Raw genomic sequence first — 19,916 nt, 5'->3', positions numbered from 1 at the left:
AGTGCCAAAGTGCACTGCATTATATCAAAAGCTTTTACCACACTTTTTCTGGTATGTTGCCTTATATCAAAATGTCTCTATACAATCATTTGACAGACTAATGTAAAGAGGACAAGTAATTTCAAGTTATTTTCAAAACTTTATTATGTTTCTAAAAGTGTATAATTATTTAATATGTGATCCACTTGAATCCACCCACTTGTTTTCCTCAACACAATCATAATGTTAATTGAGGGCCAACCCCAAAAATAACATGGACAATCATTGAATAAATACGACAAGACTGTCCCCTATTGGTTCTATTATATATGACAACAAAAAGGGAGTGCTGGAGTAAATAGGTTTCTTTACTTGCACAAACCATATATATACAGGGGGTGCAGAATTTTTAGGCAATTTAGTCCAGGGCCAATAACAAAATTAATCCTCAAAAATCTAAAATTCCTAATAATTCTGCACTCTGCTCTCCCTAAATTGTTCTCTCTTACCCCTTTAAGTATCAGATAATGCTATATTTTACCATTCACAATATGCACTATATTGATCATGCAAATTTACACAATGTATAATTAAAGTGCATGTAAGAAAGCATGTGTGTTTTTTTTTCCAGAGGAAAGACAGGTCTATTAAGTTCAGTGTGTTCCAGGTGCATGTATTCATTCACTCACATATTATACAGAAAAGGGGTACAGGGGAGGGTGGTTTCAGTCCAGAGAGCCAAGGCTGACATCCGTTTCCTCACTTGCCCTGCAGTATGAGTCATCAACACAAACTAGAAAAGATTGGCATGGACACAATGCATATAATTATGGATATATATATATTAACAGCTGAAATGAAACACAAATAATATGGCATAGATCATATATGTAAAATAAAACAAAAAGGAAAAAAAAACATTAACATTTCACACAATTGTCATTTGCTCTTTGTTGCTCACTCCTATAGTAAAAAGTAAAAAAAATGTCTATATTTTCCTTTATTATGCGTAGGTGGAAAAGACTAAATCCACGGCCAAAATGTGTTGCCAGAGGGTCATCATTTATTTTACATTCAGTCATAGGAAAAAAAGGAGGAACGGTAGGATTTAATTCTATAAAATAATCAGTAAAGTATTTACTTATCACCTGAAATACATTTTGCAGTCAACACTATGCGTCCCTTTTTAATTTTCAGCAAGCATTTAACCAAAGGCCCACTTTTAGAGGTCTCTTCTGCCTTGGGGCCAACTCTAGTAAGTTTCGGACAACATTTTGAGGGTATCTTAATATATTTTTTAATATATAAATATTAAAGTTGTGTTTGTTTTTTAAACACTTACAGAACAAGCAAACATGGCTTAGACCAGGGCTGCCCAACTCCAGTCTTAGAGGGCCCCTATACTGTCTGTTTTCCATAACTCCTGTCTAAAAGTAGGGGGACAATATGTATATTTTTATTTGAGAACAGGGACATACTGACCCCAATGTGTATTTGTATATGTAGTTTGAGAACGTTGCAATGACCAAGAATGATGAGAAATTTGTAAAAACTGAGAAATCTTAGAAGGAGAATTCTTGATGTTCTCATATGTCACTCAAGATTAAGAAATTGGATTATACTTGTACTGCTTTTTTAATACCTGAAACATTTTTTGTGGAATACTTGATATATCCCACACTCCCAGAACTTGATCAGGATAAAGTGAATTTGAGCTCCTGTTACTAAAGTCTCTATGTACAGATTTCTGTACTTGTACTTAAGTACACTGCAAATTTAGACTATTTTACCACCTTTGGGTTCCAGTCTTTGCACCACTGAGCTTTTGCTTTCTTCCTTTCTTGTTTTTTCTTCTATTTTTGTTTTTGTTGTTTCCATTCATTCATTTTCTGAACCATTTATCCTCACAAGGGTCACAGGGGTGCTGGAGCCTATCCCACCTACACTACAGTCACCAGGTGGTCTTATTTTTCTGTTTTCTTTCGTTCGGTCTTTCATTTTTTTCAGCCCGAATCCTCCACAACGTTTTCCACTGGTGCCTTGTTGGTCTCATCTGGACCCTCCCCAGTGCCGCTGTCCGATTCTTCCTCCTCGATGGCCAAGCGTGTGTCCGTCAAGGAGCAGAGGGAGCTGACGCTGCTCTGTTCCGCGCAAAGCACACAGGCCAGTGGTGAAGGCAGCGCTCTCTCATGGAGAACACGTCCAAATGGGTTTCCGTGGCTGGCGCAAAAGGGCAAAGCGAGGTTCAACGAGCGCATCCCCACGGCAGCCTCTGCCCCCAAGGAGAAGCTGTGCTTCTTGGGAAACGCCCCCCACTCCCTCTCCTCCTCCTCGTGAACAAGGCGCGTGAAAATGTTGGTCCTCCTCTTTTCCTTCCTCTTGGAGTGGAAGTAACACAGCATGATGCCACAGAGAAAGACTCCGTATAAAGAGATGACGACTAAAATGTACAAGTATGCATTTCCGCCGCTCAGCGCCAAAGCGGAGTGCGTGGAACTCTGGTTGGAGTTGCCCAGGTGCTCCATCTTGTCAATGCAGCCTCACTTGCTGAACTAAAGAGAAAATGACGTCATTAAAAAAAAAAAAAACATGCATTTCCCAGTACAATTATACAGGAAAGGGGACAAAAATAAACAAACAAATAATGAGCAATCAATCTGCGCATGTATAAATGACAATTTGGGACAAATAATCACAATTACACATTCTATGGGGAAATAAGAAGTAATTAATGTGCATGGTGTGTCCCACTGTTTATGTTTGTAATGTAATTACTCAGATTAAAGCTTTTAAAATTGAACATTTGCATGCAGTGCACTTAAATATCATCATAAATTAGATTATTTTTCTTCAGTCTTTACTTAAAAAACGAACAAAAAAACTATACAGCAGCGGGGGTTAAAAGAAATTGACCACAAGTGGATATAAACCCTAATTTGTATATTAAACTTTGTCTTTGTAACTGTCTCTATATACAATAACCATTATTGGACATCTGATATTTGCATGGATAATTTACTGTATTTAAAATACATTTTCCCTCCACCAAAACGTACATTGAAAGTAATTTTCAAGCAAATTTTGTAAAAAAGTCATTGTTTACTCACCAAAAAAAGGAATTCAATTTCATGAGACGTCAACAACCGGCGTTTAACGTCTTGCAGCTTTTCGAGTTTGGCAGAAGTTCTCCAAGGATTACATTATTTATACAGCGTTGACTCCCTCTCCCCAACTTTGTGTCACGTGGAGGGGGTTGACTGTAAAACAAGGCTTGTCTGTCCCTGTCGAGAGCCTAAAACACAGAACGTCCGCTGTTGAGATACAAGATACAAAAATATCATTAACAGCTTTCTAAAGCATTTCTACTGAATTATTTAAATGCATGGGGGTTTTGAAACTCAGCAACAGGTTTCACTGTATACTTTGCAGTTCATTTCGACAAAAGCGTAAAGACCTGTTAATGATCACAAATGTTATTTTGCCACAATGACAATTTAGAGAATAATGAGCTATGGCACACACAATATAGTGTGTTAATAAGCCATTTTTACAATAAAGGGTTATTTCAACATATACAGATATGATCTGAACCATATAAATCAGGAGAAACTCTTATATAGAATGATTTAGTGAGTGATTCAAATAAATGTTATCCAACAAACAACACTATTGATTACACTATAACATTACCATTCTTTGCCAGGCCTCCTATCACTTAAGATATGCTGCTTATTCACTTCATGCACACATAAAGTATGATCATTCCCAAGAAATGGGAAATGGGCTAAAGTGACCCAACATTCTAGTTTTCAAATTTTGGGTGAAAGCCAAATTTTACAAGCTGAAAAAAAAACATCTCCAGTGACTTCTTTATTTTACGACAGGAAAAGGAAACAAACGTTTAATCCTATTTTAAAAGCAGAAGAGGATATTGAGTGAAATCTGAATTCATCACAATGTGACTATATATTAAATGTTTTCATTTTTTGTGTTTTTATCCCCAATTAATTTCACCCTACACCAGCTGTGTGAATACAGTGACAAATGAATTGAGTTCTCACATTGTGAAAAATCTTTTTTTTTTTGCCAGATTTTTATTGTCATATTTGTCTTCATTTAAAAAAAACAACAATAAAACAGATCATCAAGGGAAAGATACAAATACACTGTAGTCTTCAGTTGTATTTCACTTCACCCAGAATCACATCCCACCAGAAATTATATATATAAAAAAAATAAAAATCATCACACCACCATGTTAAAGTTCAAGTCTTGCTGCCTTCATCTTAGATTGGAGTGATTCTCTCATCTTAAAAAAAATGTGTGCAAAATTGTCCTTTTCTATTGTTTAAAACATTTTCTGTAATCAACTGCCTTTCCTGGCTAAAACATTAAAAACTTTTTAAGATTTACACTCTTCATCAACATGATGTTGATTATAGAATAGATAAATAAGTGAACTCTGGAGTGTATATTCAGCACAATGGAAAGTACAGTCTGTTATAGTAGAACAGCTAGCAGACAACCTAATTCATTAGTTCCCTCCCTACATTGTCATTATGTGCAAACATGTTACTTCATACGCATTCATTGCATTCATAATGTACTTTTATCAGTTTCTAAATATAAATAAAATATGAAATTATTCTCTATTTTTGGGGGAAAAACATTCTAGAGTATGATAAAATCAAATTATTCTTCTGTGCCTTTAATTATCATTCTACAGTATAAAAAAAATGAATATTCAGGCCAAAATAACTAAAAATATTAAAAAACAAGTGTCTCCTGACCCGCAGGACAGAAAAAGTTGCTTATGTTGAATGTTAAGTAAGAGAAAAAAACAACTTCAAACCAAGTGTGCAATCAAATGCAATACAAAGACTCTTGCTTTGGAACACAGGCACTTTCACCAGAGAAGAACTAAACACAGCGCAGTGTCTGTTTCATAACATCCATCTGAAACAATAAAAAAAGATTGACCCAGAGGTCACAAACTTGGGCAAAAAAAAAGGAAAATGGAGTTGCACATTCTGGAAAAAAATATGTATACAATAGTAAGAAATCATTATCCTTTAGTTCAATCACGTATTCAAGTAAGTGCAACCAAATTGGAGCTGGGTCATAGTCTGAAAGGGAAAGCAAACCACATGCTTTAGTACATTTCATTGATCTGCTTTGTGGTTGGACTGTCGTGGTCCTGTCATCATTTCCCATTGTATATCCTCGCAATCTCATTCCGGTAATGGATTTCCAGCTCCTTTCGCTTGAGTTTGAACGCATCAGTCACTAGTCCAGTCTCAGGAGTCCACGCGTCTGGACTCAGATAGATCTTACGAGGGATTTCAAAGCGCTCGAGCTGGGCTGAATGAAGACAATTATTAAGCACGCTCCCTTGGGTATGTGAATTTAAAAATCTATTATGAGCCAGGTGTCTTCCTACCTGCTAAAGCAGCCTCATTGATGACCTTGAGTACCAGTTCTTCCATCACTTTGTTGTTGCAAAGCTCCTCCATTGTGCCGCTGACGGCATATTGGTCAGCTAGAGCTTGTAGCTGCTTCTGATTTGGCACCACGAAGGCAATTGCGTACGTCTCATCACTACAGTGGGAGAACATTTTATTGTAACAATATTATTCAAAATAATCTGTCTGTTTCATGCTTTTGTATTTTGCATGTGCATTGTTATATTCAGAATAATTTAATGTGCGGGAGGTAAAATGACCTGTCAACACTATCAACATATATTTTATAAGTGAGTACAATTGTATTTCCCTCGACAGGCTTCATTGACTTCAGTTTTGGGTCCCATGGACAAAGGCTCCTAAAATTAGTGCTTCCTCTCAGATTAATAATGCATTCCTTGTTTAGTCCATTAGCTTTGTGTGCAGACCTCTAACTCTTGTATTTTTTTTTGCCATGTTATTTGCATTTGATTATTGTTGTCCTACTGGGGAACATCATCATTTGCATTTTACCCCTCACCAACCCTTATGAAGGGTCCTTTGGTATTCACTTTACAGTTGGAAGTCTGATAAAAATACCTGGAAAAGCATGGCTCACTTAATACTGCCCCTTTAAAGGCCTACTTGCCTGGCAACCACAATATAATACTATAGCCTGTTTTTGTACCAACACTGCATGCATTATAACTAACCTTTTTGCATAGGTACAGATGTTGTCAACCAGAGGACAATTCTTCAATGTAGCTTCTACTTTTCCAAGAGAGACATATTCTCCTGCCTGCAGCTTCACAAGGTCTTTCTTACGATCTGGAATTAAAGAAAGGACAGGTTCAATCTAGCTACTTAAATCTACAAAGTGATGTCTACTTTTTCTACTAATAGTTGAATCTGAATGACTTGACTATGTGGTTTCAATAGGAAATGACTCATTTACTATTAAGGAAGTTAACTTGTACTATCTAGTTTTATTTTGCCCCCTATCATTTTACCAATAATCTTGAAGCAGCCATCTTTATGAACTTCTCCAATGTCTCCAGTGCAGAACCAGCGTTGGCCACTCTCATCCACCAAAAAATCTCTTTGGCTGTCTGCACCATTCTTGTAATATCCCATAGTTATGTTGGGACCACCGATTAGAATCTCTCCTCTTGAGTGTGGCTTGTCAGTGTGCCGATAGCCACCTGAGAACACAATGTAAAGATAAGTTTTGGGTGGATGAAATCCATAGCATAGTAAGGAAGAACCTGCTTGTAAAGTATATGTGAGCCATTTTAATCTGTATTGAACTTATTTTGTCATTTTTTTTGTGTTGTACTAATTAATTTTTTTATATTAATTTGCTTTCTGTACGACTAATAGAAACAAGTTCTATGAGTAAAATAGATATATAAACAATGTGATATAAGAAGTTTTATGTTTTTTCATTATTAATTTGGTTTAATCAATTTCTTTTAACTTTTAAGGCATGTATTTGATTTTGTGAGATTTCACTTTATTGCCTTGTACTTTGTAAACATCTGAGTACAATTTGCACATGTGTAGTGTGAGAAGAAAAAAAGGATAGGACACTGTGTATGTACATGTGGTTGGGGGTATTTTGTGACCCTTACAGCCTCACTCACCCTCTACCCAGTCTTTAAGCTTGATCTCACAGCACACAAGTGGGCCTCCCACTCTCCCGGAGCTGTAATCCCACACTAAAACAGATAAGATACACACACGAACAGATGATCAGGAAGTGCACTCGCATCAAGCAACAAGTTTTAATATCATGGCAACATAACCCATTGGCCCTATTGTAGCCCAATCCCTGAGGAATGTCCAAATCAGTGGGCTGCATGATGATTTGTGGTTAGAGTCTGTCTGGGAAAAGCCACTCATATTTCAACATGCAATTTCAAGATAAGTTTTTAAGACCAGTCGGTCATTTAAAATGATATGACTCACAACTTTGACATGCTTTCAGCAATTTTCTTTGTGGCAGTGAACATTTTTTTTAGAACTTTGTTCCCTTTAGTATATCATTCCTATAGGAATTATTCTTTCGAACAAAACCTTGCACAATTGCCTTATATTAGTATTTTTATTATCAACTGAAGACAATTTTTATTAGTCATCTGTTAATAATCATATACAGTATAAATGCAGGAATAAATTCACATTTATAGTTAAATAATTTTGATGTACAATGTGTAGTTGTAATATAATCCACATTTTAGCATTCAATTTTCCATTTTTCTTACCTTCACTAACTGTTCCAGCACCACAAGTCTCGGTCAAGCCATATCCCTGACCCACGGGGCAGCAGAAGCATACATTCATAAAGCGTTGCGTGCGAGCAGAAAGTGGGGCCCCTCCTGAAAATATCACTCGTACACGACCTCCAAGAAGAGCACGGACCTTTCGGAAGACCAATCTAAATGGGTACATAGAAAATGATGTTAAAATATACTAAAAGGATGATGGAGTAGTATTTACGATGAAATGCAACCCAATGTACATAAGTCAAATGTTTTTCCATAGCATTTATTCATTTATGATGTCACTTGTCCCGTCAAAATTGAGGGATGCTGGAGCCTATCCCAGCTGATTTCATGCAAAAAGGGCACCACACCCTAAACTCCCCATCAGAGCGTACAGACAACCAATCGCACTCAGAATCACAACACCATCGAGTGGGAATCAATCCCAAACTGCACGCTCACTAAAGTCAGGGAAAAGAACCACTGAACCATTGGGTGGCTTTTTCTAGACCACAAAATCTAAAAGGCTGGTTAAAGTGAGCATAAGCTCTCATTAACATGTCTATTGACTAGTAATATATAGATCAGATGAGTCCAAACTATTCCACAAAGGGTCACAGAGGGCTCAGATTTTTGTTCCAAATGATCCAGCACAGTTTAATCAATGAGGTTTCTTCTCCAGCCAACAGCAATCAAGTGATTAGCCTTAGTGAAATTTTATCCTCTTCCTCAATTGGAGTGAAAACCTGCACCCACTGCGGCCTTTGAGGACCAGTATAGACACCTTTGGTATAGATTAATTGAATACCATGGTTTTCAAGTAATACATATGCCTACCTGTCACACAGAGGAGTGCTGTAACCTTTGAGGAACTGATCCAATTTGTAGTTGTAAGCAAGAGTAAAGAGTGTTCTCTGGGCAAAGTTCATCTCCTCAACTTTTACCATCACATTTTTATAAATGCGATCCATAATCTCCTGTTGGAAAGTAGAGATAGAGTGAAGAAAGAGAATGGAGATGTGATTAAGAGAACAATTCATAGAAACTATACGATTAAGAAAAGAAAAAAAATTGTGGTCCCTTTGGGCGTGTATGTATGTGTGTGTGTGTGTGTGTGTTGCGTTGTAGTTGCGAGCCAAAAAATGGCAGCGGGACAGGAAGTCTGCACAAGATTCCTGCAGCGGTTCGTTGTCAAATCACAGCAAACAATTTTGTATGAGTGTTTGTGAGGATGCGTGTGCGTAAGCGTGTATTTCATGGGGATGACCACATGGGGCTTTCTCACGTTCTGTTCACAGCTGTGAATGGTTCCAGAGACTAGGGGCCTCTGGCCTTTGCTCCGCGACCAATGGAGGATGGGGAGTTGGAGGGTTTTTTGTGCATGAGTGCTGAGCCAGAATAATAAAGAATACATGTGTGTAGAAATACAATTGGAACTACCCAGCTATATATTCCTTTTCTAACGCATTGAATTATATTTGGCTTATTTTAGGTGACTATAAACAAAGAGTCGGTGTATTCTCCATGTACACTCATCTGCAGTCACTGACAGGGTCAAACATGGAATTTCCACATTTTAATCATCTACAAAAGTATTTCTCAACCACTGTGCCGCGGCACACTGGTGTGACATGAGGAATAGTCAGGTGTGCTGTGGGAAATTACAAGTCAAACATTGTAATAATCAGAGAAAAAACGTAATAATCCGAGAACAATATTGAACTATTATGAGGTGAAAATCAAAATATGATGAAAAAATTAAACCCCAGTAGTTTTTTCAATGGAAAAAGTGCCATAACTCAACAAAAAGTTGGGAAACACTGACCTACACCTCTAATGTTTAAAACATTTAAAAACATTTTTTTTAAATTTCCAGCATTACACCCTTTCCAGAACACAGGGAACTGTTCAAAACATACGATTTTCCTCACAAAATATATAAAATTGGATTATTTATGCTTGCATTTAATCAATTCAGTTGATAATGATTGTGCCTCACATATTTAAGAATGGTTGGAAACATTTCGGTTTTATCATTATAAAGCACTGTTAAAAGGTATTCTATACTCACGGGGACAGCTGCCATTAGAGTAGGCTGCAGGACAGTGATATCTCCTTTGGTGCCTTTCTTAATCTTAGTTGACTATAAGTGCAAAAACAAACAAAGAAACTTTACATCTACTAATTGAAGTGAAACTATAGACAACATTGTGGATCATTTATCTATCAAAGATAATCAAAACAATGCCTAGATAGTAGTTACGTTACCATACCTGGTCAGACAGAGTTTGAGGTGAAGAATAACCAATCCGACAACCGTGGCTAATACACACAAACTCAGCGCACAGCTCCAGGACATGGGCCAGAGGAAGGTAGCCAATGTAGGTGTCTTTCTCACTGGAAACAGTGTTAATGTTGAGTTCAGATTGTTTAACAGAAAGCAAGATCTTCAAAATATGTTCTATTTGATCAGTGAGCCACTGACAGATTTTGTAAACTAAAAGCGTTTGTTTGAAATTGAGATATTGGGATATAAACATGATTTAATCAGTAATTTTCTGTACCGCTTATCCCCACAAGAGTCACGACTGTACAGTATGATATATATATATATATATATATATATATATATATATATATATATATATATATATATATATATATATATATATATATATATATATATATATATATATATATATATATATATATATATATATATATATATATATATATATATATATATATATATATATATATATATATATATATATATATATATATATATATATATATATATATATATATATATATATATATATATATATATATATATATATATATATATATATATATATATATATATATATATATATAAATACCTGTCAGAAAAGCATCTACACTTTGTCTCATATTTATCTTTTCAAACACAAATATTTCCAAAATACAGCAAAAAAATAAATGGGCTTTCACTGTTCCAATACATTTGGAGTGGAGTAATAGCAGAAATGTCTCTAGTCAAATAAATCATTCAAGGTATCAAAAAAAAAAAAAGCAATTGGGAAGTATTTAACTAATAGTCATGTCATATCAAGTGACATTGAGCCAGTATTTAGATCCAGATATAAACATAATTAAAAGTGCATACCTCAAGTTAGGTATCCGTTCAGCAACCCCAGTAGTGGCAGCAATTATGTTGCTATGGGAGATCATGACCCCTTTGGGAGTACCTGTGGATCCACTTGTGTACATGATGACCGCAATGTCGGAAGCTAATGGTTGATTTTGCTGGCAAACTGTTGTGTGTAAAAACAAAAAACAATAGAATAATACAAATGCTGATATGTACATTAAAAGAAGTCAAATGTTGAAGTTTGAAATATATCATCTATAGTAAGATTGGTGTACGCTTATCCTATTATTTTTGCTAAATATGACAATATGTCTAAATCACCAGGAAATTAAACTTTCCCCAATGGCTAGGTTGATTTAGATTTTACTATCAAGGGAAATAAATACAGAATGAATGATAACCAACTTAAAAAAAAGAAAATGAGAAAATAGTATATATGAAATTACTAATTGGGAATTTAGACTACACAAAATTGTATCACAGGTAAAAAAAATTAACCTTAATACAAACTCACCGTTTTCTGGTTTGGCACCCAACATCTGTACATCACACATGTTGTGGATACTAATGTTACTGGGATAGTCGGGCCATGACTTTGGAGTGTTGTCCACTACAATGATGCACTGCAGCTTTGGAACTTTAGCTAAAATTGCCTAGTAAACATAATAATAGTTACGTTGTAAGTATTTTCATACAGTTTTCGGAGATTCTGTCTACATTTTGCATGTAAATCTCAAACCAATGGGCCAAATCAGGCTCCCAGTATTATTCTATTGGGCCTGCAAGATTATATCAAATGTGTAGTTGAGATAGTCCAACATTATGTAGCACATGCACCGCTTACAGATACAAAAAAAGCTTTGTGCGTGTTTCTGCAACTCATTGGTTATCAGCCCTTTTTTACGCATTTTGTTGTTGGCCTGTGCAAAAAATATTTCTAAGAAAAGGCAATTTGGTATAATACAGATAGCTAGTGGTGAAATATTTTGTTTTTGTTTTTAGTTAACACCACCAATGTCTGTCATTTGAGTTTGATTTCACATAAAGGGGTTAAAATTGTAATTTTGGCCTACTGTAAATTTGACATACTTGGAGATGGTCATGCACTCTGCAGGTAACATTATATAGTGGCAGTTTTATGTTTTTTTTTTCAAATGTATTTAATCCTTGTTGTTAATATGAGTTGATGTTTGGTGTCATTTTCTAACCCTGAGTCTGGTCTCCAGTAGCTCTCTGCTGGTGATAATGTGTGTAATTTCTGTCTCATTCAGTCCGTGACCAATGGCTGGACCCCCCAGAGTAGAATAGAAAGTCACCACTGCAACACAGATGAAAAAAATGTTATTAAACCTGATATCACCCAACTTTCTGTGTCCTCCTTTCACTCTGTTCATATTTAATTAAACAACTTGAAAGGTATACGTTTAATCTATAAACTCTGGTATCATATCATCGATCAAAACACCCAAGCGTTTAAGATTTCTCACGCACTGTCCTCATTACCGCTATATGGGCTTTACAATTATGGAAGTAAACATGGTTTATAGCGGGACTCTGACCACTCCGCCCCCCACCGCCAAAAAAAGGTCAGCGAGAGAGAGTTTACAGAGACAGTGTATGCAGCCTGAGGCTGTCTCTGAGATTTAAGGGACGGAGCTTGATGACATTACAGTCTTGCGTCATGGAGAAACAATATTTCCTGCTCTGCGACATTGTGTATGAGGACGTGACACCTCCAGCCGGGAGATCAGGATGAAAAGCTGCACAAGTTTTTTTAAGTCAGTCAGCATCTGTTTTCATAAGAAGTTTATCCTTACTTCAGTTCAATTTACCTTTTCATTACCCCATAAAACTTAATACAACACATACAATTTGCTTGACTGAATGCCAATGAAATTTCTGCTGTTGTTAATGTATTTATGTATATATATTCATATTGTACTGTTTTTTGTTTATGTATTTAGGTACTACTTACTATATGAATACATGTTTTTGTGTGTCTGTGATCTACTGTGAGACAAATAGCCCTACAAGGATATTAAATAAAGTGAACATTCCTAGTAAATAGTACTGCTACTATGACGCTTTAATCTAAAGTCACACAGCAGAAGCAAGCATGCTTCTATCACTTGGGAGAAAAAAATCCATCATAACATGAGCACACACGCACAGAAACACACAGACAGATTATTTGAGTTCAATGGGTGCCTTTGGCTGACTCCTTGATGGCTCTGTCAACATCAGATGCTCACGTAGACCCACTCACACTGTCTATGACGCCATTAGCCTTCACATGTTTGCCTCTCTTCCCTCCCTGCCGTTTCTTCCTTACTGGATCACTCTGCAACCTTTAACTCCTTTCGACATGTTCACTTTCCACTGGCTTAGAAGTGTTTGTGTGAGTAAGTGAGAAAAAAATATCTCTAAATGATGCTTTACTGGATTGGGTTTGAAGCATATATTTAGTGAGACAGTTTAATGGAGCACAGAAAAAAAGAAGTCTCCTGCCACTTTTTTCCAGTGTTAAACACCAGAAAAATGTAATTGTTATTTTACAAATTCCTAAACAATTCTTTCTGCTGCAAAGGGACTTGATCAAAAATATTACAATTCCTTTAAGGAATGTATTTATAGTGGTCAACTGGGAAATACTGGTCAATTGTATAAGAGTGTAACCGAAAGGGACAAATTGACCTTACTCCATCTCACGATTATGGTTCCAGTATGGAAGCACAGAAACACAAGCACATATTCTCTCACCCGCTCTTTCCCCCTCCTGTCCCTCGATATCTCTTTCCCCCTCCCTCTCTATCTCTCTCTCACTCCCCCGCTCTGTGTCTCTCACTCACTGTGTCTCTCAAGAATTTGGAAATATATTTAAAAAAATATATAGTTTGCAAGGGCTGTGGAATATAGTTAGGGATTACACACAATGTGTCTGCGCATAAATTAGTTGTGTCATATAATATATCATCGTCAAGTAACTGAGTTGGTAAAAACACAAGATTACAAGGCAAAGGAGTTCGAGCATGTTTTCCTCGATAAAATGCATTAGTAAAACAACTATCTTTCCAAACTAAAATCACTTCTTCACAGTGAACCACTGCTACTTATGAAGGAAAGGAACTATAATAAACACTAAAATCAATCACACGTGGGAAAAATCTGCCAATAAGAATTTCACATCTTCAATAGTCCAATAATTTGTGATAGAAAAAAAAATGCAGCTACCGTCAGCTTTTTGCATTGAAATACAAAACTTACATGGGAAATTCTGCATGAAGCAAGCTAAGGCAGTGATCATCCATTCGGCCCGTGTCTCACAAAAGATGGCAATGTTATGTTTAGGCTTCTGCCCGAGAGCTGCCAGACCATAGCCAAACTGAGATGCTGCAGAGAGTGTCTCCTTATAGGAGAGCCAGTGGTATTTCCCAAGAACCACCTATGAGGAAAAGATAGGAGATTTAAAAAAGAAGACGCATAAATGAATGGTTACAAATACAAAAGAGGGAGATCGACATCTCAGAGGAAATGAAACATTGGCTTCCACCAGTACCCTAATTAATCTATGTACAACTCTACATCAATGAAACATTTCAACCCATATTACATGCCATATTTTCTTTATATGGAGACATTGGAATTTGTCCTTGCTAAAACGTATGAAAGACTAGGTATGAATTTGAAATCATTACTATTCTGTAGATACTCCATCCAATGCATACATAAATGGCATGTCCTAAAAATGTTTAACCAACAGTGGCCTCTAACGGTTGAATCGAAATAGTGCACACTATCTTTGCTGCAGCCTTGATTGAGCCGCTGAAACCGACTCATTTTCCAATTGATCTCGAATCTGATGAAAAGGACTTAGACTAAAGATCCCGATATGTTTTTTTTCTTTTTTTTTTTACTTTGCAGTATTTCCATTTTTTGCGGCCATCTCTGGTCAACATATTCCACGAAATTCGAGGGGTTACTGTACTACTTTTTCTAATTCCATTTTGTCAGGGTTCTTGATAAGAGTCTTTACTTTTGCCCGATGTCATTGAATTTAATTTGGAGATTACAGCATCCTTTCCCCCAGTTGTTGAGGAATACCCCAAATTAGCTGTTAATAATTTATCATTAATAGTCAAAATTTGTATCAAGACAAAGGTCATGGAAGTAGATCAAAGAAGACTAAGACTTCCCTCTCCCAAGTCACTTCATCCAGCTATATTTCTAACCAAATGTTGATCTCCCACTGCATTAATTCATCACTCTTACCAAGTAATCAACATTAAAGAACTTTCCTACAATAGGCAGAGCATCATTCACATTCAAACCCATACCTGGGGGCAATTTAGATTGTCCAATCTGCCTACCATGCATGTGTTTGGAATATGGAAGAAAACCGGAGCACCCGGTGAAAATGCACACAGGCCTGGGGAGAATTTGCAAACTACACACAGGTGGAGCGACCTGTATTTGAACCCAGACAGACGCGCTAACCACTCAGCCGCCAAGCCTCCACATTTAATATATTTAAAGTTCATGTTGATTTTGATACATGTAAATGTGCTGTTGATACAAATTTCGCAATACAAGACTCATTGACTGTAATGTTATAGTATACTATAGTGTAATTTGAGCCTTGTACAACTATTATAGCAATTGTTCCACATAGGTTTTTACCTTTTTAAACTTCTTGCCATTGCTCTGCTGCTCATCTTCCTCACTGATCACATTTCTTGTGCCGAGACAATCTTTGTGGGCAAACCTCATGGCTGCATACTCAAAGACCTTAGGCAGGGTAACCAGTCCTGGGTACAGCAATTGCACCAGTTGTTTGGTAGCTTTTACTGTTCTATAAGGTCCCTCAGGTCGTCCCAGCACTGAGTGAGACTTTGGAATTAATGCACGCTCCTCCTCGGATCCACATATGAGTACGTCAGGTTTGTAGACCCAATTGAAAATGCAGTAGGGAATGAAGACGAAGATGGAGTAAATCCACACCACGAAGTGGAATAAAAACAGTAACACGGGGTTGAGATCTTGTTGTTTCATCTTTGTTTGAGTGTACAGCAGCCAATGAGTAGGTGCAGATCAATCCTAGAAAAAAAGATGGGTATTAATGCAATAACAGATCGACAGAAAAAAATAAAATTAAAATAAGCAATTAGATTTGCTATCTATAAGAACCTTTCCTTGGGTAGCATTGAGTCTCACCTCAAGATAAAGAGGAAAATTTGGAAATGTCTCTTGGTTGCTGCAAAGTAAGAAAATGGTCGATGTGGAATTCAACTGTACTTCTATTTACCATGAGGAATAAAGGACAGCCTTCTGCTTTTAATGCCAAAAGGAATGACTCGGAACAAAGACATGAAAGAGGTGACAAGACAATAAAGCTGTTAAAAAGGGAAAAAAAAAAAAAAAACAGTGAGACGTGCCCAAAAGGTTTTGAATAAAGCATGTTTCAGACATCAGATGATCTGAATAACTACGAGAGGTGTGGACTGGCTAGTCGAGTTATGTAATTGAGTGTGTGTGGCAATCGTGGGAAAAAAATATATAATATAAATAACAAAAAAATTCCTTTTTATTTTATTGTGTTTGTATTTTTACTTGTTTTCCAAAATGTAGTACGTCCAAATGTATTTGCTTTAGTTTTACAGCTTGGAAGCTGTCCAGTGTTGTGAAGACACACGTGCTGTTACAAGTACAGTATATTTTGTTCATCATTACATTTACAGAATAACAGCAGCTCCCAAACTCATTTGCTCCAAGATCTACTTTTCAAAGGCCTCTGACAAAGGTCAGCAATAATGTATGTTACTGTATTAGCCAATGTAAAGATTCTTTGATACTTTGTAGTTTACATTTTGTGGATTCTGCGCAATGTGGGTTTTAAAAAATATATATCCAAAAAAGAAAAGAAAAAAAACATTGTTTCATGTTGAAGTGCAAGAGAATTCATTAATCTTCTATACCGCTCATCCTTGCAAGGTTCGCGGGGGGTTCTGGAGCCTATGCCAGACACTAAATGAGGAGCAGGCGTAGGACACCCTGAATTGATTGCCTGCCAATTTCTAAATGATAATATCAATGTGACAAGAATTTAAAATTTACGAAATAAGAATTGGCATTAAAAATGTACCTGCCCCACAAATACTGAATGGATCAACCCATTTCACTTTCCAACTGTCAACCTTGGCCAATTGCTCCCCCCTATTAATGATTTCACCCTATTAAGCGATTATAAACCGTACAAATGCAACACAGCACATATTTACTCACATAGAGTGCATTCAAAAGTCTAAAATGTCCTCCAAAGTGGACAGGTTTCCATTATTATGCACTAATTTACTACGTACTTTTTGTAAAACATTTTCTTCCCGTACAAAAGTAGTTTTAAGGCATACACCATTTGTAATGATAAAAAAAAAAACTTTGAAAATATGGTATATGTGGTATATGGTGACAGGTAGGCACTGTACAACAGACAACAGGAGGAAGTAGTGAGTCACAAGAGAAAGTGTTGTTATAGTAACAAAAGCTACAGGTATCTGAATTGCACCAATCACGGTTAGGCATTTTTTCAAACAGAGTAGAAAAGCTAAATCTGTAGCTTATTTCAGACAAACAAGCTGATTGACTAAAGGTTAAAACACAAAAATGCACCGTGAGAACACGTATGGAAGTTTGACCCTAATCTCTTGCCTTTTGGGGAAATACTCAGGGTGCAAGATGTGCTCATTCAATGGGCACCTTTATGCAGCCTCTTAATGGATTAATGAGAAATATTGTGACATGGTTTCACAAAAGGAGGGAGTGAGCAAGTATGTGTGTTTGTGAGTGATTGAGGGAATACTGTTTCCTATTGTGTGACTATGTTGTTTTGTGAATCATTGTGCCATTATCCTATTCAGTAAGTCTTGCAGAAATGCAGAAATGTGAAAATGGTTGCCAGGTCTTGCTTGCAAAACAACATGTTCAAACTACCACCGCTCTGCTTGCTTCTAATTGGCAACCCAGACAAGTAAAGCACAACCGAAGAATGTACGTGCTCTTCACTGGTTAACTCAGGGACCTACAGGTAAAAATAACCACTGAAACAAAAACAAATGGAAAAAGAATTCTGAGGGTTGATGTGCAAAGATCCCATTTATTGTGATCTTTCCATGAGTGACTGAAAGGTAGCACTTCTCAGTGTGCAACGAATTATGGAATTAATCAGCTCTGAGACTAAAAAAAAAGGCTTCAAACAAAAACATACAACAAAAAAATAACATAAGGACCTTACTGGGAGATTTTCTCAGGTCAGGGGTCAGGCATTTAATTAGGTCACCCCTGCATTGAACCCCACGGACACAGACACATGCACACATTATATGATTTTGGCTAATTGAAAGTAAATTTGCACTCCAATATAAGCATAATACAAATTACAATACTCACCCTAATGTCATAAAAGCAATTTTCAGATCACCACTCAGCTGTGGAAGTGGTGATGCACCAAATATTTTGAAGCAAAATATAAAATAAACTGTTAGTACCACATTATGCCAAATTAAGGTCACCCTATTCCAATTTTAATATTCAAAATATTGATGATCAAATATAATAAAACTGAAAATGACAAATACTTTGATGAGATTTAAACATCTTTACACAAAACTTGAACGTTTTTCAATACACAACTTAGAACTGACATCCCAAAACTCAATTCTAAACTGTTCATGAATAACAGATGAATAGCAATTTTAATTAGTGTCTGTTCCAAAGAAGAACAACAATGACAATGTAAGCAAGAACTTACTACTTCTTTCTTGGGCGGTCTAAAAGCAGTCAAACAAGATCTCCAAGGAGTGTGTCTGGTGTCCTGCAGAGAATATTGTACAACCGTGGTCAAATATGTGTACCCACAAGGATCATGAGTGGCCTCTGGGTCTGTTCTATGCATTATTTAACAGTGAATGCACAGACATTGCCATTTCCCAGAACCACTGTACAAGTTATCAGGATGAAAAGACTTGGGTTTCAAAGTATTACCGATCTACGATCGGATCGCCACCAATTCAGGGTGTCCTCGCCTATGGCCCGGTGTTAGCTGGGATAGGTTCCATCACCCCCCGCGACCCCAATGAGGATAAAGTGGTTCAGAAAATGAGATGACATGAGTATTAGTGATTTGAATTATTTCCTAAATTTTAAAATCATCATTAATGCGCATGGTAAAATCAAATTATAAGATGATTAGAGTCTTCACATCATGATAAATAATTATACAATTAACCCATTGGCTGCCATTGACACCACTAAATGTCCAATCCATTTTTAATGTAAGGTTGACAGCGATCATTTAATTCAAACCAAAATAGATCGGGCAAATGCATCGTTCTCAATTGCAAGCAATGGGTGAGAGGAAATAAAAATATATTTGCATTTATATTTATATTTACCAAGAACAAGATAACAGGTGGAGTATGTTATAGTACACTGCAGAATTATCAAAACAATGGATTACAGACAAACGACAATTTCCGGTTGTTCTTATAAAAATAAAACACACCAATAAGCAATATTAATTTTACGGTCAAGAATAGCTATTTAAATATCGCACAACATTAGCTGTTTCAGAAATGTTTTACTTATTACAGCGTAGCCACAAAAGGGAGAAAAAAGCATGATACTAGGCAGAAAGAGAGGAGTCAGTAGAATAATTATTTCATTTTCCCGGTAACTTGATGCACTTGCAGCTGCACGCACATATGCGAAAAATACCAGCATTGGATGTAAAAATAAATAAATGAATAAATAAATAAATAGAATAAAAACTTACCTTTGGTCTTCTCCGATTCTGGCTTTTACCCCAAACCGGCACTATTCTGTACACATGAAATTATTTCACGTTGTGTTGCTGAACGGCTAAGAATTGAGGGGAGGGAACGCTACCTCCGTCGTGCGTTGATTGGACTTGAAGAAGTGGCGCGTGCACATTGAGGGTCGGGCTGCTTGCAAGGAAGGAGGACTGCATGAATGCACGGGTTACCTACGGTCATAAGAGCCAACAGGCTGTACAATAAATCTGAATACCATTTAATACACCTATTTTAA

At 36.5% G+C, this 19,916-nt stretch overlaps 2 protein-coding genes across 4 annotated transcripts; both read right to left on the bottom strand.

The window, feature by feature from the left end:
• Positions 1-708: 708 nt before the first annotated feature.
• On the bottom strand, positions 709-3,247 carry kcne4 (potassium voltage-gated channel, Isk-related family, member 4). Its single transcript, XM_077722706.1, has 2 exons — positions 3,087-3,247; positions 709-2,531 (listed from the first exon to the last, which is right to left on the bottom strand). Exon 2 carries the CDS (start codon positions 2,502-2,504, stop codon positions 1,983-1,985), a length of 522 nt encoding a protein of 173 aa, XP_077578832.1. The 5' UTR covers positions 2,505-2,531; positions 3,087-3,247; the 3' UTR covers positions 709-1,982.
• An 806-nt stretch (positions 3,248-4,053) lies between these two features.
• On the bottom strand, positions 4,054-19,912 carry acsl3a (acyl-CoA synthetase long chain family member 3a). Of its 3 annotated transcripts, XM_077723497.1 has the most exons (17): positions 19,642-19,912; positions 18,619-18,681; positions 18,258-18,295; positions 15,495-15,911; positions 14,082-14,259; positions 12,026-12,135; positions 11,332-11,470; positions 10,833-10,980; positions 9,958-10,081; positions 9,756-9,827; positions 8,522-8,661; positions 7,685-7,857; positions 7,064-7,138; positions 6,431-6,622; positions 6,134-6,248; positions 5,420-5,577; positions 4,054-5,340 (listed from the first exon to the last, which is right to left on the bottom strand). In XM_077723497.1, exons 4-17 carry the CDS (start codon positions 15,864-15,866, stop codon positions 5,183-5,185), a joined length of 2,154 nt encoding a protein of 717 aa, XP_077579623.1. In that variant the 5' UTR covers positions 15,867-15,911; positions 18,258-18,295; positions 18,619-18,681; positions 19,642-19,912; the 3' UTR covers positions 4,054-5,182. The 3 variants fall into 3 exon arrangements, with proteins under 3 accessions (XP_077579623.1, XP_077579622.1, XP_077579624.1); XM_077723496.1 differs by lacking the exon at positions 18,258-18,295; XM_077723498.1 differs by lacking the exons at positions 18,258-18,295; positions 18,619-18,681; positions 19,642-19,912 and adding an exon at positions 16,029-16,183.
• Between the last annotated feature and the right edge of the window lie 4 nt (positions 19,913-19,916).

This window comes from Stigmatopora nigra, chromosome 8 (assembly GCF_051989575.1).
Source record: "Stigmatopora nigra isolate UIUO_SnigA chromosome 8, RoL_Snig_1.1, whole genome shotgun sequence".
In the NCBI taxonomy this organism is placed as follows: Eukaryota; Metazoa; Chordata; class Actinopteri; order Syngnathiformes; family Syngnathidae; genus Stigmatopora; species Stigmatopora nigra.
The sequence above is the reverse complement of the archived record's forward strand: the minus strand, read 5'-3'. Positions and strand labels throughout refer to the sequence as shown.

What these genes read in the sequence shown, in the direction of transcription:
- kcne4 (XM_077722706.1), bottom strand. Translation starts at nt 2,504, where the DNA reads ATGGAGCACCTGGGCAACTCCAACCAGAGTTCCACGCACTCCGCTTTG.
- acsl3a (XM_077723497.1), bottom strand. Translation starts at nt 15,866, where the DNA reads ATGAAACAACAAGATCTCAACCCCGTGTTACTGTTTTTATTCCACTTC. An exon ending in CTTCATGCAGAATTTCCCAT is followed by an intron (nt 12,136 to 14,081) that starts GTAAGTTTTGTA and finishes TCTGTGTTGCAG; the next exon opens with TGGTGACTTTCTATTCTACT. An exon ending in GAACGGATACCTAACTTGAG is followed by an intron (nt 10,082 to 10,832) that starts GTATGCACTTTT and finishes CACTGTTTCCAG; the next exon opens with TGAGAAAGACACCTACATTG.